Source organism: Ursus americanus, chromosome 9 (genome assembly GCF_024610735.1).
Source record: "Ursus americanus isolate L20-20 chromosome 9, mUrsAme1.1.p, whole genome shotgun sequence".
Classification (NCBI taxonomy): Eukaryota; Metazoa; Chordata; class Mammalia; order Carnivora; family Ursidae; genus Ursus; species Ursus americanus.
This window is the reverse complement of record NC_142135.1, coordinates 61,523,145-61,546,886: the sequence shown is the minus strand read 5'-3', so window position 1 is coordinate 61,546,886 and position 23,742 is coordinate 61,523,145. Positions and strand designations below refer to the sequence as shown.

Genomic DNA, 23,742 nt, shown 5'->3' with positions numbered 1-23,742 from the left:
AGCAGGGAAGGGCTCTCAGCCAAAGTAGCTTTTAAGCTGAAATCCAAAGGGCCAGCAAGACCCAACCCTGCAGAGGGGCAAGCAAGAGCAATTTAGGCAAAGGGAACTAACAACTTCTTAGAGACTTATTTTCAAACTCATTCTGTGATGGAGAGCCATGCTTGCAGGGATGGGATGCCACTGTTGAAACTCCTCTCTAGAATGAATCTCTCTGTAGGGTGGAACCAGAGACCTTTTCCTCATGCAATAATATTTTTGAAGCCTTTAATCATTACATAGTTCTAGTCATCAAGTTTGTTTTTCATAGTAGATGAATTTCCACAAATAAAAGGCAACAATTTCCATGTTAAAATGCACTTTTACAGGCATACCAATTACTTTGAGAGAAAGTCTTCATTCTTTCACTCTTAGTTTTAACTTTCATTTTAAATTTAATGTACTTGATAATGTTCAGTCATTTTCAGTTTCTTAGTTCCTGATAGAGCAACTTTATTTGTTCTTTGTTAGTTCGATAATATGGAATTCCGACTGCTGCATTATTATTTTCCTTTCAAAAACATTATCCACTTGATAACAGAGATTGGCCATATTGGTGCCAAAAAGTAAAGGAATGGAATTTTTAAAAATTGAAATATAAATGAAAGATATTTCATGAAAAGGGGAGCTAGAAGATACAAAAAGTTACGTACACATCAGGATTTTCTGTAGTGTCCATGCATCCTTTCTCTTTAGTATAGAGCCAGGGATAAAAAGGATTTTCCCAATCATTAAAATCCAGTTAAGTCCCAAGTCTTCAACTGAGAGAAGTGTTCTCTTTCCTAAGCCAAAACTTTTCTACCTCCCTTAAAAATATAGAAACAAAAATAAAATAGCATTATTACATGACGTAAAAGAGACTTCTAGATGTTAATACCATACCTCTGCTATTGATACGCATAATTAGATGCATTTAATAAGAAACCTGGCCTCTCTGTTCATTAATGGTATTTAACCTTGAACTTTGCTTTAACAAATAATTTAAGAAAGAGGTTAGAACTAACAAATATTGAGTCAAGAACACATATTAAATGTCTACTATATTTTTGCCTTAATTTTTAACTGGTTAATATAGACCATTCTAGCTTTTGAGGAAGATATTACATTCTTTTTTAATGAACTGGAAATTATTTGTCATGGATAAGTGACATAAAATAAAAAGGATTTATGATAGCCCTGTCAAATTCTCCTACAGCATTGTAGCTTTTCAGATTGGTCGTTTTCTGGGGTTTGGGGTGTTTTTTTAATTTTTTGTTTTTGAGTAATTAAATTTAGGATCTTTGTGGAAACCAAAAGAATTTGGACAGATAATTTCTAATGACCGTAGGGCATCAACAAAGGTAATACACTTTTGATCTGGTGCTCAGAGAACGGAACTTGCAAAACCCGTGCTAATTTTGATAATGGTTGCTATGTACCCAATTTCTTGTACACTACTTAGGAATTGTACCCCAAGGACTCATTTTGACTAAAATATGAATGAGGCAGATGCCCTGGGAGATTGTGATTCCAAACCATGTGTAACTAAACTTCTCATTTAGTTAAGTGAGACATCTGGCGTGTCAAAGTATAACGAAGTTTCCTATTGTAGAATTTTATATACAGTACAGTAATAAATCTCTTGCTTAAGCTAATAAGAATCTGATTTAATACGCTTTCACTGAATAGCATGTTTGCCTAACCTGAACTTGACATATGTAGGTATTTTTAATATATTAGTTTCTCGTGATTTTCAAGACTTTTTAAAAAGTTAACAAGTATACTTTATAACATATCCTGATTTTTGGAAGTAATGTAACATTAAATGTCATTTTAGATGTCCCTCTTACATATCAAGCAGAGGGAAGCCGGCAGGCTCTGAAAGTTTACTTCTACATTGATAGTTATCATTTTGAACAACTGCCTCAACGTTTGAAAAATGGAGGAGGGTTTAAAATTCATCCTGTTCTTTTTGCTCAAGGTAAACTTCTTTCTTTTTGTATGTGTACTTAAATTATTTTATCTGTATTGATTTTTTGAAACACATGTAATTGTTACCATCATTGGGATTTTTTTCTATTAATTCAAAAATTCCTGCATAGTACCTAGGTAATATATTTACTTCTGGGAATGTTTATTAAGGAAACAATAAGGTAAGGTTTAAATGTTTATTAAGTAGGACTGTACCAGTATTTATAATGGGGAAACAAGACATGAGTGGTTGAAATAGTAAAGATAAATTAATTTGGCTCAAATAAATTATGGGAGAGTCATTAAAATTGTATGGTTAAAGATATTTTATGAGGTAGAAAAAATTTGGCAATATATACATGCAGGTTACAAAAAAGAATTTATATTGTAGATTATGTAATCCAGGTATGTATATACTTAAACCTACATAAAGTGTTTTTGGTATCATTGGGCAATTAAATTGAGGATGATTTTTTTTTAATTCTTTGAGTTCTTCTGCATTATGTCATTTCTGGTTAGTAAAAATAGATTCCTTTTATAAATGTAAAATTTTTTGTTTTGGCAAATAAACAATGAGTTTTAATGCAATAGAAGAAATTGAGTTTTTAATAATTTTAATTTTTAATAAAAAATTATTTTTTAAATAATTTTTAATAATAATTTTTATTATATTATATATTATATTATTATTATATTTATTATATTATGTTAGTCACCATACATCCCTAGTTTTTGATGTAAAGTTCTATGATTCATTACTTGCGTATAACACCCAGTGCACCATGCAATACGTGCCCTCCTTACTACCCATCACCAGCCTTTAACATGAGGAGGAAGATTCTTGTGGTAAATTGGTTTCCAAGGGAAGGTCCTGGATCTTTTTTATTTCTGGGGTCACAAATGCACCCTCAGGCTGATCAGAAGTCCAGATTATTCTAGTGTAGTTTCTTCTGATGTATGATTTCTTTTTCTTTTCTTTTCTTTTCTTTTTTTTTTTAACTCATGCTGTGGTCACAAGATTATATCCATTTCTCGGAGCAATTCCACAGAGCATTTCATATTCTCTTCTGTGGAGTTTTCAAGAACTACCTTGGTTTTGCTGTGGAATTTTTATATTCTCATAAAAAAATGAGAAGAGTAGAGGAATAAAATCAATCTGTGTAACTGAAGAAGAGACAGGCGTATGAAATCAAAACCCACTGCCAAGTGAAAATTCTTGTACCATATGCATATTATTGTAATTCTAAAAGATAGATTTCCCTTCCTTCGATTGCCATGGTTTAAAAACAATGACTACCTCAGACAGGTACTTGGTAAGAATACATTTCAGCAGAGGAAAGTGTCAGGTGCAGAGGAGATCTTAGGAGTTATTAGAAGTTATTTTCATTTTTCTTTGGAGGACTGTGGTAGGGTCCATATAGGTAATACAAGATTCTGTAAAGGAATCGGGGGAAAAAAAAAAAGGAAACATCAAAAACAGAGCTTGGGAGCTATGTTAGGAGAACAGTTTAGCCCAAAATATGTTTAAAGCCATTACACAGATAGATAGTTTTAGAAGATAGAGAAGGATGCTGGTCTGGAATGTTAACTTTTATAGGGTTTAAGCAGAGTTGACAGTTATTAAAGATCCTTCACGTCCTTTCCTTTATTCCCCTTTTTAAAAATTCTGTCTTTGAAATCATGACTGAGATGACAGATGGCATTTTGCATCTTTTCAAAAAAAAAATTATTACATTTGTGACACATCAGCCATAAATAGCTGAATATTCATACCCAGCAGCAGATGTTCATAGGAAAAGGAAGAGTATTTTCCAAGTAACCTCTATTTTATAATTTGGCTAAAGCTAATTAAAAAAAAATCCTAACTATATGTTATTTTAGTGAATACAATATCGCTTTCTAAAATGTAAAGAAAAACTGTAGCTAACATTAGGTTTTAATATTCACACAGCAATAAAATGTGAGAAAGCCACAGTGGAAAGACTTCTGCCGTTGAGGTCACAAGAGAGGGAGAGAAGACTGGGAAGCAGCTTGTCTCATTAGCACCATGGCAGTGATAAGGCTGCTCCCTTAGAGGGGTTGCGGAAGTTCCTCCGCCCTCATCAGACTCCCGTGAGGATTCATGATTACTCACTCTTACTATTCATCAGACCTAGAGAAGCGCAGGAAATTCAGCCCTAGCCTGAGTAGAGATTACCATCTGGTAATCGAATGTGGTGGTAAAGGAAGAGACTCCAAACGGTGTCTATTCCAGAGATTTTACTCAAAGGGTTTTAGTTTTAGGTGTACATATGGGCATGAGTCTTTGCTGGCAAATAAAAAAAAAATAGAAAAATGAGATGCATTTGAAAACCTCCTGGGAAAATTGTGTATGTCAGCCCTTATAAACTTGTCCGTTATACCATGTACTTAGAATAGGCAGGAGATGTACTGCTTTCTTCCCATTTTTGTTGCCTGCATGGACCCTTTCGCATAGGAGGGTGCACGAACTGAGGGGGCCCCCTGCAGAGATCAGGCATCCCAGTGCCGGAGGCAAATAGGATACACTTTAGGGAACATGTGTCACTGAAGGCCAGACCTACAGGAGAACAGGAATCCAGGCAGATAGAGCAAGTGATACAGATTGATGAGGTAAAGATCACAGAAACAGCCAGATAGGAAAGTCAAAACAGCATAACCAAAATGCTAGAAGGCGAAGATCAGAATAACGCAGTCTTCTGCAAATGCTTCCTACAGGTCAGGGAATTAGCCCTGTTGGGATCCCCAAGCCCTTGGTGAGATAAAGCAAGTGACTACAAATTGTGTGAAAATGGGAGTAAGGAGGATAGATACTCAGGGTCACTGCCTCCACACACTTCCCATGGGCTTGTTTTCAGGCTGTCTCTCAGTGGTTCTCAATACCGGCCGCACATTAATCATCTTGGGGAGGTTTTAGAAAATAACCCATGCTTGGTCCCACACCGAACTGATTAAGTCAGAATCTCTGGGACATAAGGCCCAGATAGCAGTATATTTTAGAAGCTTTCCAGGTGACTCTAAGGTCCACCAGGAGTGAGAAAGCACAGGTCAGCGTGGATTACAAAACACTGTGCAATGATCCAGTTAATCTTTGCTTAATTAGATTAATCCATTCCACAAAGGCTTGATACTTGTAGATTTGGGGGAGCCAGGGCAAGGAGGTTGGGCATTTTAACTTCTGCATGGTTAGGTCATTAGGATGCAAGCTGCCCCTAGGAGATGTGATTTGGGTGGGATGGTTTTCTTCAGCAAAGACTGAAGATGCCCTAAAGAGCTGATGGCTGAGGGATATCTTCTGGGAATCCCAACAGCTAGACAATAAGCCCATCCTTTCCGGAAGGAGATCAGAGTGGGTGACCCGCCATGGTCCACAGCTTATTGCCTTAGGTCCATTCGAGTCAAGACCAGAAGCGTCTCCTTCATGACTCTGATGGGCTCCCTTCCTGGGGAGATAATCTAGAAGAAGCATGGTAAGGGGACAAGCCATAGCCCCTGCTGCTACAGCTCGTCTTGGGGCTGCAGCAGATGTTCATCTTCCCTCTTCTGTATTCGTTGTAGATCAGCCTTGCTCTCAGCCTGAACCTTCCGGTCTCAGTGGCATGACCAAGACCTGCATCCCCGAGGGGCCTGATCCCCCTTTCATTCTGCCTTTCTCGGGACAGGGTTGCTGCATATGTCCATTTGCCATCAAATTTGGACAAGGAAGTACCAAGAGGGACCTGCGTGGATTCACTGGGTGCCAAACATGTTCCTTCCTGCCCTCATTATGTAACAATAGCCCTACTTCCTTACGATGATCAGGGACCCCTAGCCTTGCCAACATGGCGATCACTCTTCTTAGGTGTCTTGGCGCAGGGAGCTTCCAGTGCCCTGGTGGGAAGCATAGCTTACTTTCAGTAGGACCCCTGTCTTGTCTCCTAGGGAAAGTGTGCCTGTTTGGGGATCAGGACCTTTTAAACCCATGGAGCCGGTGTTTCAGGGGGTGGGAAGCACACATCCCCAAGTGAGGCACAGGGACTGATGTTGTATTAGTTTCTTAGAGCTGCCATAACAAACTGTCTACAAACTGGGTAGCTTAAAACCACAGAAATTTATCCTGTCATCATTCCGGAGGCTAGATATATGAAATCAAGATGCCCAAAGGCCATGCTCCTTTAGAAGACTCTAAGGAAGAATCCTTCCTTACCTTCTAGCTTCTGGTGGTTTCTAGCAGTCCTTGGCATTCCTTAGCTTGTGACAGCATAATTAGTCTCTGTTTCAGTCGTCACACGACCTTCCACCCTCTGTATGTCTGTCTCTGTATCTCTGTCCAAATTTCCCTCTTCTTAGGACAACACGAGTCATTGGATTTGGGCCCACGACCTCATTTTAAGTGATGTCTCTAAAGACCCTATATAAAACTTAGGTCACACTTGCAGCCACCAGGGGCTAAGACGTTTGTCATATCTTTTTAAAGGACACAATACGGCCCTCAACAGATGTTAAGCAGAGACCTTTCTGTTTCCACCCTTGGCTCCTGGACCCGTGTATTCTACCTGTTAGGGACGTAGCATCATTAAAGTCTTTGACTTTAGTTATGCTGTGTCCTGGAATATGGCATCCCTTCTTTGTAAAGTATTGTCAAGCACCTGCTCCCTGGGTCTCTATGGTGGTTTTCCTTACACTAACTAGGACGTGTGATGCTCGTCCTTTCTCCACAAACACACTTTTGTGTATATTTGTTTATCAGCCCTTATGAAAAAAAAGCTGGCACCAGAAACGATAAATCCTAGCGCTTACCTCTTTATAAGCTGTCTTTCTAGTCTCAGAGAATAATTAAAATCAACCAGAAACTTGAGCATTTTCTCTTCTATTATTTTTTTCAATTAAAAAAAAAAATTCCAGTATAGAGCATTTTCTCTTTTAAACAAAAGGGAACATTTTGTGATAAACATTGTCATTTTCTAAGGTTCCTTCATTCAAGTATTTGTTTTTTATTTCGAGTTTTTGCAATACCCTATTTTAGGTCCTTTAAAAGATGAATCCCAGGGGCACCTGGGTGGCGCAGTCGTTAAACGTCTGCCTTCAGCTCAGGGCGTGCTCCCAGCGTTCCGGGATCGAGCCCCACATCAGGCTCCTCTGCTGGGAGCCTGCTTCCTCTCCCACTCCCCCTGCTTATGTTCCCTCTCTCGCTGGCTGTCTCTCTCTGTCAAATAAATAAATAAAATCTTTAAAAAAAAAAAGATGAATCCCTTAGTTTTCCCTTCGGGTTTTATACAGTATTTGAAATTGAAGCATTAAATAGCTTTTTGTAAAAGAAGGAACAGTTCCCAGAATTGAGATTTCCTAAATTTCAGAGTTAGTCTAGAACATGTGAACCCACCCCTCTTTAAAAGGCAGCACAACCTTTCCCACGTACTGGTCATATTGGGATTGATAAAACTCTCTTTCCTCACAGAAATTGTAACCAGTTCTGAATTCTGACCAACTGTGACCAGTGAAGATGTCTTGTTTTGTTTAACCATTAAAGTGTCATCATGCTATCAGGAAAGAGTGTTAGTTGGTTGAAACTATTCTTAAAATTATTCTTCAGATATTCTGTATTTTTCCTGATCAGTCTTTCTTGGAAAAACCTTTAAAGCTATTTTGAGTGAGTGGAAATGCAGCTCATTTTCAGTCTTAGAGTAATTTAACTTTTACTTTTCTCTCATATTCATTATGTTTTTCTTTTTTGCTGACTTTCTAAGTTAGATGGGATGATTTGCTTCTTCAATTCAAAAGTCGTAGAAGGAAAACAAGCAAATAAAGAAACTCATCGTATTTTCAATACTGCTTTTAGTTAAATGCTATTAAATATTTATGCAACCAAGAATGTCAATACTACTTTTAAGAAACTTACTATTATCTGGATGAGAATTAAGGAATCTAGACAAGAAAATGCTGAGAGCCACACTTGGAAATCTGGACATTATTATATATTTAACCTACTTTTGCTGAGTATGGAAATTGAATTTGGTAAAATATTATCCCATTTTCTTGTATTTATAATGATAAATAACCAACCTATTCATCTAAAATCAGGAGTGTTGTTCTCTTTCCTCTTCTTTGCCACACAGTTTACTTTCAAATATAGAATTCATCTTTTTTGTTTTTGTTCTTCATTTCCTCACAACCCTGCACGTGCGTCATAACATTTTGCTGATTGTTAGACACTTTCTCCATTTAAAATTTTTTCTTCGTAATTGTGTATTTTAACTGTTGTTAATTTGGAAGTGTTGTCAAGGAATGTCATAAAAATGTCTGCTTTTATATGGCAACAAGCTTTTAGAGCAGGACTGGACATTCTGGCCCAAAATGAGCCATCAAGACTTTTATAAAAATTAGACCCCAGGTGTTTTCGTATCTGTCCCTACCCCACCCCTCACCCCCAATTCCCCTGTGGCTCCTTCCTAGTGTTCTTGCTGTCTTTATGCGCTTACATCACAAATTGGAGTGTCTTTGCAAGGACCCTCCTCTTTAGTACCCAGAACTTCCTGTTTGGCTAAGCCCACTTATGCATAGTCTGTATCTCCTGGAAATTGAATTAATTAATGCCTGTAGGGCATTGGGCATGTTGCCTAATATATAAAACACATTCAATAAACGAAAAGAATAGTCATGGGGTCTCTTAATACTGTTATTTGATTTAATTATTTCCCAAGAATCATAATTAGTAGGTACTCTTATTTTTCCATTTCACAAATGAGGAACCTGGGGATCTTGGATTTTAATTAATATGCCTAAGGAGTGGAAGTGGTGGTTTTACTCCACTGCAAGGACTTTCATTGTTAGCTTTACAACTGGTAAGAGGAATTCACATTGAAGGATGACTGTTGATAGACTGAGTCCTCTGAATATTTGCCTCTCACAAATAACGTCTCATTAATGAAAGTGAATGTGGCATTTATTTGAGTATTGTTTTATCAGAACGACTTCCTCTTACTTCTTGTATGTATTCAGGACCAGAAGCTTGCTGAATGAGTTGTAAATATTCTAATTAATGCAGAAGTCTTAAGGAGTAAACAAACAATCCTTGAAACAAGCCCACAAATTTGATATCATGTACTGAAGTAAATGTAGTGAGCATCCCTCTAATTTTCCATAAGGGGTTTTCTCAGTTATAAGCCAATAATACCATTTTTTATTTCAAATTGAGCAATATTCTAAAATTTTTTGTTTTCTGTTTCTTCCATGCTATAGAAATTTGACTAGTTTAGAAAACAGCACAGCAAATACTAGTAATGAACTTGTGATGAGCACTGGGTGTTATATGTAAGCGATGAATCACTAAATTCTACTCCTGAAACTAATATTGCACTATATGTTAACTAATAGGAATTTAAATAAAAACTTGAAATAGTAAAAAAAAAAAATTAGCCATGACTTTTCTATTTTTGCCCCCCAAAATGGTGACAAGTTTCTGTCAATTTGAAGAAACTTATTAGTTTAGAAGCTATTGCATTTAGCAGTTTTGGAAGATTTATTTTTTTTATTCAAGTTTGCATAGTCTGCTGAAAATTGAGGTTTATCAATGGCAATAATTTCAAGGGGAAATAATTTACATTTCCAAATTGGGTACGTTGCTATTCCTATTGCTGGCAACCTCTCCATAGGAGATCTTGTATTTCTAGGCACTTCATGTAGTTCATTTCCTCTCCATAAGATTAAAAATACCATCACACAAAGTTTAAAGGAAAAAGAAATACTTAACCAAAAATATTAGTTAAGAAGGAAATCCATTTCAATCAGAAGATGTTTAAAATTAATGGGAAGTTATATATATGTTATACTTATTTATTCTTAACTAAATTAAGCACTGTAGTAAGGGTAGTATTCTAAGATCATCTATACTTCAAATTTATTACACTCATAATTTAACTGCAGCTACAAGAGAATGTGAGTATACATGGAGAGCAGCAATTTCAACTTTTTTACCCTTATGTATGTTAATACACAGTTCTGCCTCCCATACATATGTATGTATATATGCAATATGTGTATGTATATGTGTGTATATATACCTTAAAAATAGAAGACAGTTTATATTAGAAATTACCTTTGCCTACTTAGATATAATCACCAAATGTTTGATAGTTATTTTGAGAACAAAGGAATGATTTTCATTCATTTTTGAACTGGTGAAAGATAGTTTCTCGCCTGTGTGGTCATATTCAGTGTTTTAAATACATTTACTAATAATCAATAAGATTACACTAAATGTGGAGAAATTGAGTTATGAAATCACGTGAAAGAGAACATTTACTTGTTTACGCAGCACTGGAGAGCATGGAAGGCTATTATTATAGAGACAACGTTTCAGTGGAAGAATTTCAAGCCCAGATAAATGCAGCCTCATTGGAAAAAGTCAAACAGTATAACCAGAAGCTCAGGTATGTGATTCATGTAATTCTTCAATTTTTTAAAAAAAGTAAGTTTTCAAATTTGACAAGAGCAGATGAGTTGTATTTTTGACATACTCATTATTAAATGATTGATGGTGCTACTCTTTTTCCTATAAAGTCTTTTTATTTAGGGTTTAATATTTCAAATATTCTAATGAGTACACTTTTTAAAAATAAAATAGAACAAAAATGTTTGGAAAATTTTCATGCTATTGTTTTAATTGTTGAAGAGGATCAAAAATTAAATACTTATTAGACCATTTCCAGGGGAAGGGAAAGCATTGCTTTTTATAGTGGTGTCCCCAGGAGGTCGCAGTGGATTAAGGTTCCTTTATGTACAATTAAACACCTGGCACCCTCACACAGAGAGAAGAATATGGTTAACGCAGAAGATATGACACGGCATGTACTTTGTATTGGAAAAATATCTACTTTCAAATACATATATTAATGTTTGGATTTTGCTCTCTTTCCTCTCTAAAAATATTGTTACTGGCAGAATGACCCATGGCAGGGAAAATTAACCACAGTAAGTGAAAGGGAAATGTGTTATAATTCAAAGCTTTAATTTTCAACAAATTATTAGCATATATATCTCCCTCCAACCTTATTAATTATTCTGAGAACAGGTCATCTTTTTAAATTACTTACAGATTATAGCTTTTATTTTTAAAAGAAAAATGTTGCTATTCTACCTTATGCCTTAATAATTCAAAAATACTATTGTGACATTTTTCGGTGTTGTCCATAACATGGCTAAACTCTGAAGATAAATTAATTCCTAAAGTTCCTGATGTGGGGAGGTGCTTGTTTTCATAGTTATGACCAACAGGAAGGTTTTCTTTCACTTCAAATGCTTTGTCTTTCTCCCCCTGCCTCACACAAACCTGTCCCTTTTCTTAGATAGTTTACTCTGTCACATCATTTTATCACTTATGAAGCTCTCAGCCTGAAATCCCCCAATATCTTTTTGATTTCCCATTTTCTCTTCCTCCTAAAATGTCGTTGGAGGTCCTGATGAATCTGACTAAAATGTCTCTTGGACTGCCCCCATTTTATTAACTGCGTCCAGATCACTATTTCTCAAAGGTATATAATATACTGACTTTCACAGGAAAAACAAAAACTGTTAATCTTGAATTCTTAGCGTGTCCACTGACCAAGAAACACAGACTGAAAAAGCTTGAGCCCGGTCTTGTGAAGATCTTCAGCTGAAGACCCTCACCACAAAAGCTAAATTGGCCTTTGTAACTGATCAAACACATTCTTAGGTTATCTTTGAAATAAAGATACAAAATTAAAACATTTATATAGAATCTGTGGGCCCTGAGAACACATCCCCGGAGTCCAGTTTGAGGAAATAGGTCTACACCATTGCTGTCACAGCCTAACCATCTCCTGTCTCTAAGACCCCCGTGTTTTTTTCATCAACTCAGGGTTTTGCTTCCAGATAAAAATTTTAAGTCACATCTTACTATGTTACTCTCCTGATCAAAGGATTTGGTGATTTCTTACTGCCCCCAAAAGGAGTCAAAACCTCCTTAGCATGACAGTCAAGATTTTTCATGACTTGGGGTGCCTGGCTGGCTCACTGTTAAGCCTCTGACTCTTGATTGTAGCTTAGGTCATGATTTCAGGGTCCTGGGTTGGAGCACCCCCTCCCCCATCACTCAGTGGGAAGTCTGCTTTCTCCCCCTCTACCTGCCCCTGCCCCCCCCGCCTGCTCATGCACTTTCTCTCTCTCTCTGAAATAAATAAATAAATCTTTTAAAAAAAAGATCTTTCATGACTTGACCTGAGACTTCTTTTCTCCACCTGTGCTCCAGCCATGCTGTACTGTCATTTCCAATCATGCACCATCGTTTTCTTCTACCATGACTTTTCACCGTCGACCTAGCCTCTGTGTCCTCTATCTCCAGCTGTTTATAAAACTACTTTTCATATAATTCAATATCCAGCCCTACTATAGTCTTCCTCATAAAATATTTTTTCTTTTATTATTGGGCTGGGATGAGGCCTGGCCATTAGATTCTCTAGAGGTCCCCTAGGAGATTCTGATATGTGGCTAGAATTGCAAACCAATTCCCTGGATCCTGGAGTTCTCAAAGGATGATCCCCAGAGTAGCAGGTCAGTGCCATCTGCAAACTTGTTTAAAAAACTCTCGGGTGAGCCCAACAATCTGTATTGTAACAAGCATTCCAGGTGGTTCTCATGCACGCTTCAATTTCAGAACCACTTCCCTAGGCTAAATGAATGTCTGATCACTCTGCCAGTCTTTCATTTACTTCATTTATGGCTACTACAGAATTCAGCTTTTCTCCCTGATGATACAGTTATGTGTACAGATTTCTTATCTTCTTTATCCTATGATAAGCTCTTTAAGATGTGGGATACTTTTATCTTGGCATTTCCCCTGGTGTCTATCAAAGTATTTTGCATAAGATGTTCTCCAAAATGTATGTTTACTTGTGTTAACTTATTTAGTTATAACAGAGAGAAATGGGAATGTAGCCTAGCATTCACAACCCCTGTGGATGTTTTTTTTTTTTAACAGAAATATAATAGATACTCATATAAAACAGATACCTGTTAAGATGTTTGAGATTCTTTATTAAGAAATACAGCATGTATACTAATGCATGTTATCTTCTTCACATAAAAAAAATTTAATGTATCTTTTCTGGAGAAAACATTTTGAAAAGCACATAAACCCCTCGTTAGAAATTAGTACCCTTGTCAGTAATTAGCTGCTCTATATCCTACTTACTGCATATTTAATTTCCTTTACACAGGAAGACAATTATTTTCCTCTTTACTTCCAGTAATGCCTTCTCTTCCTGCTTACTTCTTGAATAAGGGTGTTAATTTCATCTTTAATTTTTCCTGTTACTTTGTAACCACAAATACTCTTAAATTGTTTTTAGACAATCTGTTCTTGGTCTGGGGAGCTGCAGGCCAACATTGACCATTTCTTTAAAGGGGCTCTTCCTGTCCATTGTAGAGAAATAGCCCTCAGGTGTCTCTAGTAGCTCCTCATAGCCCAGAGCCTTTTTAACACTTTCACAGAAAACCATTTCATTCCGTAAGTTAATTTATTTGCTAATTAGACCTCAGAAAAGGCCTTTTTTTACCCCTTAGCCTTATAACAGAGGAACAAACAAATAAACTAGTGTTCTATTAGAAAACATTCTTCAGATTACGAGTTTCAGAAACCAAACTCAAACTGGCATAAACAAAATCATGTATCGGCATATATAACAGGTATATCCAGGGTATGGCTGCATTAGGCACAGCTGGATCCGAGGGTATGGGCGGCAAGAACCCCTTTCTTTCCTTGTCTCTTGGTACTTCTTTCCTCTGTGTGGGCTTCATTTTCAGGGAAGGTTGTTTCACATCTGGGTAAAGATGGTCAGTGAAGACCAGTGTTGCATTCAAAGAAGAGAAGGTGTCTACCCCCTTTTGTCCTCCATGGAGAGTTCCAGCAAAGGACCCGAGGAGGCAGTCATTAGCCAGGCCCAAGTCATGTGCCCATTCTTTGGTAGGCTTAGCAGCACAGATCAATGGGCTCTCACAAAAAGTGCAAAGTAAGGATGCTGGGCAAGAGGGAACAATGGATTCCATTCTAGTTATAGAGATTTCTCCAGAACAGCAAAGAATAGGTGGAAACAATTTGCTACTTAAAATAAAAGATGATGACAGCTATAATACCTATCAGTTTTTAAGAACATATTGAGTCAGTCATAATGCTAGGTGAGTGATGTGGATTATTTAATAAACCAGTGAATGCCATATTATCACTTGAAGGGAAACTTACACAAATTTACCCAGATAATAAGTAGTAAAACCAGGATTTAAATTGCAGACTTTTCTCTCTTTAGAGTCTATACTTTTTGTGCTGTGTTAGGCCATCTTAGTAACTGGAGTGAGCATAATACACTGCAAATACATTGTCTGTTACTAAAGTGTCAGATACTACCAAGTGCCCCTAATTGCTCTGATTTTGGACCATCAGTTATTCATTGATTCAGTGTTCATGCATTTTCCATTCCTATGAAATTAAGAAAATCAGAAAATGAACAAATAAATCTATAAACAAATTATTGTCAATAGTGAAAAGTGAAATAAAAAAAAAAACTAAAACAAGTTGCCATACTAGGAGATTGGTTATTTAGAGGAGGTGGTTAGCAGTGACGTAATTATTAGGTGGTATTTGGACAGAAGACTGAATCAAAAGGGGAAAAAAATTGGGGAAAGTCTTTCCCAAAACAGTGAACTGATGTACATAAATCATGAGAATAAGCTTATCCTTTCTGAGGAAGACAGAGAAGGCCAGGAGAATTGTAGACATTAAGAAGGATGAGGCATGTTGAGAGATACTCATAGACACTTGGTTATGCAGAGGTGTAGGCCATTATAGGTGGTATAGATTTTTGTAAGTACAATGCAGAAACCATTGGAACGTTTTTGTTTAATTACTGCTGTCCATTTGTCTTATGCTTCTATTGCAAATAATATCCAAAATGGTTGAAGTTTTCATGAAGTGAGCCGAGACCAGCTGGCTGGTCTGACCACTCCTCTTCCAGTATCTGTGGAAAGACAGACCATGCAGTGCACCTGGGGAGTCTTTGCCATATGCATCATAGCCCTGACACTGGTTGCCTGAAGACACTCTGGTTTACCTGTTACCCCAAATGTTTAACAGCTCTGTTTAAAATAAACTATCCTCTGCTAAATCAGACAAAGTTCTTGATTATTAAGAAATAATAACATGTAAGGATCTCCCTGATGTCTTCTATGCTTCCTCAAACCCAGTGAGGCAACCTATGGAATGAGAGAAGCTATTTGCAAGTGACATATCTGATAAAGGGTTAGTTACAAAATATACAAAGAACTTATAAGACTCAACACCCCCCTCAAAAAAACACCAGATAATGCAGTTAAAAAATGGGCAGAAGACATGAATAGACATATTTCCAAAGAAGACAAACAGATGGCTAACAGACACATGAAAATCTCAGCATCACTCATCACCAGGGAAACGCAAATCAAAACTACAATGAGATATCACCTCACTCCAGCCGGAATGGCTAAAATTAACAACACAGGAAACGGCAGGTGTTGCCAAGGATGTGGAGAAAGGGGAACCTCACACTGTTGGTGGGAATGCAAACTGGTACAGCCACTCTGGAAAAAAGTATGGTGGTTCCTCAAAAAGTTAAAAATAGAATTACGTTATGATCCAACAATTGCATCACTAAGTATTTATCCAAAGGATACAAAAATACTGATTCAAAGGGATACATGCACCCTAATGTGTATAGCAACATTATCAACAATAGCCAAATTATGGAAAGAGCCCAAATGTCCATCGACGGATGAATGGATAAAGATGTGATGTGTGTGTGTGTGTGTGTGTGTGTGTATTCAATGGCATATTACTCAACCATAAAAAAGAAACAAATCTTGCCATTTGCAGTGATGAGGGTGGAGCTAGAGAGTATTATGCTAAGCGAAATAAGTCAGTCAGAGAAAGACAAAAACCATATGATTTCACTTACATGTGGAATTTAAGAAAAAAAACAAATGAACACAGCAGGAAAAAAAAAGAGACACAAACCAAGAAACAGGCTCTTAACTATGGAGAACAAACTGATGGTTCCTGCAGGGGAGGTGGGCCGCAGGATGGGTTAAATAGGTGACAGGGTTTAAGGAAAGCATTTGTGATGAGCACCGGGTGTTGTATGTAAGTGATGAACCACTAAATTCTATAATTGAAATTAATATTTCACTGTATGTTAATTAACTGGAGTTTAAATAAAAATCTGGATGAAAGAAAGAAAGAAAGAATAGCAGGGGCGCCTGGGTGGCTCAGTCGTTAAGCGTCTGCCTTCGGCTCAGTTCATGATCCCGGCGTTCTGGGATCGAGCCCCACATCAGGCTCCCTGCTCGGCGGGAAGCCTGCTTCTCCCTCTCCCACTCCCCCAGCTTGTGTTTCCTCTCTCGCTGCCTCTCTCTCTGTCAAATGAATAAATACAGTCTTTAAAAAATAATAATAATAACAGCATGTAAAGTGTTTAACTCAGAATTCTAATCAAGAAATTTAGGAGGAAGGGCATTTTTATTCCTTACCTTCACCATCCTCGTGCTATTTTATTCTCTGTCTTCTACCTCAGGCTTTCCTTTTTATTCCCTCTGGCCATGAGCCATCTTTCCCATTAGCATCATTTTTTCCTGCCCTACGTGATTGTAATTTATCATTACCAAACCCTTTCATTTTAATGTATCCTGCTTATTGGCAAAAAATACCACTGCATGGTGACCAGTGAGACAAAATGTAATGTAAATGGCAACAATATCCCATGCATTAAAGTACTCCTTTCAGTTTGAGGGATGTAGATGGCTATTTTTTTAATATTATTTTCAGTATAAAGTCAACAGTAAAATAGAACAGGAGAATTAAAGGAAGCAAGTTGTATATTAGTTATTGAGATCATTTCTTATTTTTGTGACGTGATAACTTCATACTGAATTTTTCAGGGCTTATAGTTTTGGATATCTAAATGTAAATCCATCTCTTTACAGAAGTAAGGCAAGAAACTATTCAAAGCATATAATCCCTTAAGGTATACCCTTGTGGAGAAAGAATTTTCTTTAAAGAAAGTTTTTTAAAAACCAAAATGTAGTTTACATAACAAGCAGAAGGAAGATGGGAATCTTATTTTTGTTAACAAGAAATGCTGTACAGATACCCCTCTCAGAGCCACGTGTTTTGAACAATTTTTTCAACTGAGAAATGTCTGGCCAGAAGCATGTATGTGTTTGGGTATTCCCATGATAGCACCTCCAGAGAGAAATGTCAGTGAATATGTTCTCTTGGCATAAGATAGATATCAAGGGTGGCATGGACTCACTGCCATTCTATGTCTTTAAGTACAGCTATCACATAGCCTGAGAAAATAAAGGACATCAGGACCTGAGCCCGTACACCCTCTCTCCACCAGTAAGATCGTACCCTTATTCCTGTTTCTGTCTTCCCTCACAGTCTCCAATCCATAAAACACTGTTTCCTAGTCCTTGTTTGGATAGCAAACAGTATGTCCAAGCTTGAAATGGAGTATTTTGGTTGTTCTATTGATGAGGAACTGTGAAAGCTACCTTAAATCAACAAGAGTATGGATTTAATGAAATCTGAGAGAGAGACACTAAGAGAGGGAGAAGGAGGTAGAGCAAGACAGACAGAACATTAAATAGAATATAAATGATGCCTTTGTCCTCCAATGGTTTTACTTTATAAAGCTGCAGCTTTCAGAGTTATTAAGTGATGTGAGTTTTTTCGATTAACTGCAAATATTCCAGATGCATATTTATCTCCTCTATAGCAGTTTTACATTTGGTTTTCATTCTGTTCTTCGGCTGAATTTCATTTTTTTATATTTTAAGATGCATCCGTATTTCTGTTTCTGTAAGACAAGCTGTAAACTAAATGTGTATATTCAGTCTCTTTCTGTTTTCAGACCAGGAACACAGAGTTTCCAGGTTGTAAATTTTGTTTTATATTAGAAGTGATTCTTCAATAGCAAGAGAAAAACTTCTAAGTCTATAAAAAATTTGAATTCATTTATAAGGCTTAAAAGTTTTCTAGACTCCTTTTCTATATATGAACTATATAAAGGATTTAACATTTACAGAATATAAGTTATACTTAAGTGCCAAATTCTCACACAGTGCAAATCTAGAGGAACTGCTGGATACCGATACTCAACAAATCCTGCGTGCCCGCCGGGTACCAGGGACAGCGCTTCACACTGGGGCCATTACTGTAGACAAGATAATGCTGCCATACAGGAAAATTTTGCCTGTGGGTTAGATAAACATTAAACAAATTTTTACTAATAATTTACAGCGATATGTGAAAAACTTATGTAGGGAATGTGTAAGGTGCTATGTAGATGTGTAAGAAGGGACTCGATCTTAATTGGGGGTGGAATTGGGACCATGGTTGAAGGTTTTGGGAGTGAATGATTTGAGGAAGTGACATTTATGCAGAAATCTGAAGGAGGAGATGGGCTTGCAGCATTTTAAGGGACAGGGAATAGGAAATAAAGGTGTGCGGAACGGGTATTTCCTAGCAGAGAGAACAGCATGTGTAAAAATCCTGAAGGGGAAGGAGAAATTATAAAGTGTGTGGAGACTAGAATTCAAGAGGAAGAGGGGCATGAGGCAGATGTGTGAACAGAATCCCTCCCATACTTCCTTCACTAACAGTTCTTCCTCAATTCCTTTTAAGCCAGCTGTCGCCCAGGGCACACTTCAGCTCTATTTCCATGTGCTGAAAGAGTATAATTATTTAAGATCCATCTCAAATTTATCTTCCTGCAGGAAGCCTTCAGTTATGGCCTCAGCTGAAATTAATCACTTTCTTTTTTAAGATTTAACAACCTCCTTGATTTCATTTGTTTTGTTTTGACTTGAGTGTTATTTACCTGTCTTGCTCAATACATATGAGGGCAACCAGATCCTAGTTCTCCACTGTGCTTGGTACATAGTAAGTACCATAAAAATAGTTCAATTGAATTGGAAATCAGGTTAATTGCAATATAATGGTCTTCTATTTTGGGGCTATTAGCATTTTATTGAATTTATTCCAGTATCCAGTCTACCTCTTTTTATATCCAGAAATTTCAGGGCTATTTGAAGGGTACAGATGCTGACTCTGTTGGAGACCTCTCTCAAAAAAATCATCAGTGTAGCCAAGATTCATAAATTTTACATGGGTCAAGATCCGATAAAGTTGAAATTATAATGACACTTTTAGAACGACATATCTTTTCTTTATTTGAAAAATACTGCAATTCTATTCTATTGCTTTCTGAGACTGCTATGTGGCTGCCTATACAATTATGCATGTACTCTTTAATTTATCTGGACTGTACTTATTCTTGTCTGCATTCAGGTGAATTTATCTGTTTTTGAGAAGTTATAATCATGTCTAATATTTATTTTTATGTTACTTTAAGGGAATTTTTAATGCAGTTTTTAAATAAGGACAGCAAATGAGATTCAAATTAACTACGTGTTTTCACATTTTTGTGATAAATCCTTCATTGTGATAATATTTATCAAGGATGAATAGATATTCTGGCTGACAAGGAGAAGCAGATCATCTTTAAATCAATCTTTTAAAAAGAAAAAAAGACTTTGAAGAGAATTGCCTCTATCTCAAAGCTGGGGGAAAAAAGCTATTGTTTTCACCAAAGCAAAGGCAAGATCACAGTTCTTTTTGCTCAGAATTTCCTTTGGAATAAATGAGAGCTAGAAATGTCACAAAGAAAATAAGCATACCCTGAAGAATCAGTTAGGGAAATATACTCTGTGAGGAAAAATTGTCACTGCTTATGGAAGCAAGATTGATTTTTATTTTTAACTCTGCTGACGTTTCTAGCTCATCACAAAGACAGTCTTAAAAAATTATATTCAAGTCATCTTAGTCGAGCTCTTCTGTGAATTGTTTCCTACTGCTTTTGTTCAGTGCCTTTTTGCTGACATTTCAAACTTCTTTTGTTTGGTGGGTGTCCCATGGAAGCTTTGCCCCTATACCAGTCAGGAGATTTAGCTTGGGCCAGAGCTTTTGATTCAGAAGAAATAATCATGATTTCAAAGAAACTAATGTGGATTTACTAAAGATCATTATTTGTGTGAAGCACAGAACATTATGTTTATAAAATTAGCTGTCTAGTTACATGGACCACCCAACTTCAACTGAGGGCAAAGTTCTCTCTTTTATGGATTCAAATTTGTGTCATTCTGTCAGTCATTCAGGAAGAAAATCAAATATATTTTTGCTTGGATTTTGGTAATTTCAGCCAGAATGACTCTAATTTGCTAAATTGGTTTGGATACTTCCTATCCATCTTTCCACACACACCCCAAAATTGATGCCCCAAGAGGTCTTCCCAGCTCCCCTAAGTTAGTCTTTTATACACCTCTATTATAACATTTATCACATCGTGCACTGTATTCTTTTTATGTGTATCTTTTTCTCTTTTTCCCTTGTCTCTTTCTTTTATCATTGCTGATAAGGTATCTATTAATAGATGACTAAGAAATGTTTGTGTGTGCCAAAAGTTGGGGCAGCCCAACCAGGACACAGAAGAATATAAACAGCAGTGGGTTCCTGACTGACATCATGACAACTTCAACAGAATATTTGGACTGTAATATCAGTGCTGAATGGGTCTTCCTAGCCACTTCCATCCTGTTTTGAGAGTATTCTTTATGGTTCAACAGTATTTATTGCTCACTTACATGCTAGTGCAGGAATGTGCATAGCATTGAGAATGTAGAGATGAATCAGGCCATATGCCCTGAGAAACTGAAAGGAGAGGAAGTGTGCATGTGGTCAACAGTCTATTTCAAAATACCCTACTAAAACCATGGTGGAGATAACAGGATGCCCAGAAACACAGAAGAACACCTAGCAAAGACTGAGGAGCTCAGAATGGGGTAGTTCTGACACATGATGGCTAGTGAGCCAGGTGAAGAAGGGGAGAGAAGCTTTTTCAGTGAGAGGGAACATTATGAGCAAAGGCATTGCAGAACCGTATGGGGCAATTCAGGAGGCAGGGCAGAAAGGAAGCAGGAGTGGTAGGAAGGAGGGGGACCACAGGCGTCAGATGAGGAGCTTAAGCTTAAGCATGTAAGTGAGGTCCTTGTGAGTTCTAAGCAGTGCAGGCAGAGCAGAGGGGGGAGTTTGCATTTTAAACTAGTATCACCAAAGTGAGGACAAATTAGGGGTGAGAACAAGACTAGCGTCAGAGAGACTTGTTAGGAAGCTACTGAAATCATTCGGGCAAATGATAATAACCCCAAAATGATAAAAATGAAGGTGGAGAGGAAGGCATAGATTTTAGAAATATTTGAGAAGAAAAATGTCTCCCTCATTGAATACATATAGAGGGAGATGGAGACACACTGAATTGGACATCTGGATCATTATCTGATACAGTGAGGGAACAAGAGGAGAAGCTCCTTCAAGATCGGGAGTGGCAACATGCTGAATTGAATTGGATTTCAGATGGAGGCTCTATCCAGTAGGCCGGAGACACTCATATAGAGGTAAATAGTTGAAAACAAAGTAATGCATGAGATTTCCCAGGTGATAGTACCGCACATACAGAGAGGTGAAGTGAATTACTCAAAAACAGGCAACTGACAATGGGGGCAAAGGCTCAAACTAGTAATTTCCAGCTCTAAAGTGTGCGCTTTTGTTTCAGTGTTCCACTGCTTCTCCAAAGTAGCAAATGATCCCAGTATTAATGTGTCTGGCTTGGAGAAATGATTTAATGGAATTTTAATTACTTACAGTGGAAGAGTTAAGCACAACACAAACATGTGAAATCTTCTTTGAAAAAAAGGAGAATTTTGAAGTGTTTTAAAGGACCAGGAAGCATTCTGGTTTGTTTTCTCTGAAAAGGGCTGTTTTCACACCTGTAGAACTAGAGAGGAAGATATGACAAAGACCAGAGCAGAAGAAAAAGGCAAAAGGGACTAAAATAGTTGAATCTTACTGTTACTTGAAAACAAAAGAAAGTATCTCTATGGAGTTTGACTGTGAGTCAAACTCACTAATGTATTTTTGCCCTTGTAACGAATGCATCTCATCAAATATTACACTGTCAGAGAAGGAGAATTCATCTGCATACATTTTAAAAGCCATCAGAATGGCTATCAGCCATGTTCTTTGCATCAAATTCCAAAATTAAGTATTGAAATATGTACTATTATATATAATAATATATAATTAAAATTATATAAAGATACATTGTAATTAAATATTAAATAGAATAATACCCAACTTAAGGTATTTTCATATGTCTATTCAAATATTAAGATTTTATTCATGTAAAATTAAAAGCCTATAGTTCTATTCCATTCATAGCATATTTTATACAATTATGTATACACTTATAACTTAAAAGCCTCTTAGATGTGCTTCGATTTGTATAAGCTTTGAACTTCACCTACTTGAGATATCAGTGAACTCATGTAAAATTAGACACATTCAGAAAACACAATGAGGGTTAATAGATGAACAAATCCCTTGCTAGTCTTATGGAGAAGCATTTTTAGTAGATCTAATGACATTTGTTGCATTTCTTATGGGCCAAGTGAGAAAAAAGGAGAAATATTCTTAATAGACCAAGTGACATTTAGGTCATAGGAAAAAATTTTCAGTTAGTTTGAGGTAAATATGAAATTTCTACACAGAAAGCTACTGATCTGGAATTGCCTGCTTCATTAATATACCAGAGGATGGAGAGTCAGTCAAATCTGGATTCCAGTCCCCACTCTTCCCTTGACTAGTGATGCTTCGTAAGCTGTCTTATTAGCTAATGTACAATCTTCAGTATTTGCTTAATGTAGAGTAACAAGTCACAAAGACTTGTATCTGAAGATGGATTTTCATGGAAGAGCACCCTCCAAGGTCTTTGTGTGTTGGGACACTGACCTCACTGCCCAGTGGAGGAGGAAGGGAAGTGTCCCCCAGTGGAACAGAGAAGAAACTTGCCTAAAAAACTATGCAAAATGGAACTAGACGAGCCTTATTTGTGCACAGAAATACTCCTGAGAACAAGCCAGATACTGCATTTGATTTCACACCAGAAAACTAAGAGGATAAGAGGTGATGATGGAAAACTATCCAGAAGGATGTATAGCCCTGGCTGTGCTTCCAGTCCTGGATTTAGCCCAAAGGCAGAAAAGATGGCTGCCCAGCTCTGCTATGGACAAGATAGTTGAACACTTCCAAACATTTTCAATGAGTACTAGAAGCAGGAACTTTTTATACACTGTGTAATTAAAAGCTAAATGGAACATAATGGCATTAAGCTCTGCTTTACTGCGTCATGAATGTTACCAGATTCTTTAGGCAATTAATAAAAGATTGCCATTAAAGCCATTCATGTTATTCTGCACTCAAAAATAAAATTTATGAGGGGTGAATGGGTGACTCAGGCTATTAAGCTTCCAACTCCTGATTTCAGCTCAGGTAATGATCTCAGGGTTGTGTGATGGAGCCCTGCATCAGGCTCCGTGCTCAGTGGGGAGTCTGCTTGAAAGTCTCTCTCTCCGTCTCCCCCTCCCCCCTATTATCTCTCTCTAAAATAAATACATAAAGCCTTTTTTAAATAAATAAACAAAAATTTTGAGTGAAATTGTGATTCCCCATATTCATTGTCTTTATGTATACTTTGAAAACACTGTGTATCCCAGATTACAGATTTAAATTCCATGATCTCAATGGACTATTCTTCTTTT

General features: G+C 37.0%; 1 protein-coding gene across 2 annotated transcripts in view; it reads left to right on the top strand.

The window, feature by feature from the left end:
• The window catches only part of PREX2 (phosphatidylinositol-3,4,5-trisphosphate dependent Rac exchange factor 2), a 274,481-nt gene that overhangs the window by 196,012 nt on the left and 54,727 nt on the right, over positions 1-23,742 (top strand). For both annotated transcript variants that reach the window (XM_045810140.2, XM_087864839.1), the window contains 2 exons: positions 1,853-1,996; positions 10,298-10,412. In XM_045810140.2, coding sequence (XP_045666096.1) covers positions 1,853-1,996; positions 10,298-10,412 — 259 coding nt within the window. The remainder of the gene's footprint in view (positions 1-1,852; positions 1,997-10,297; positions 10,413-23,742) is intronic.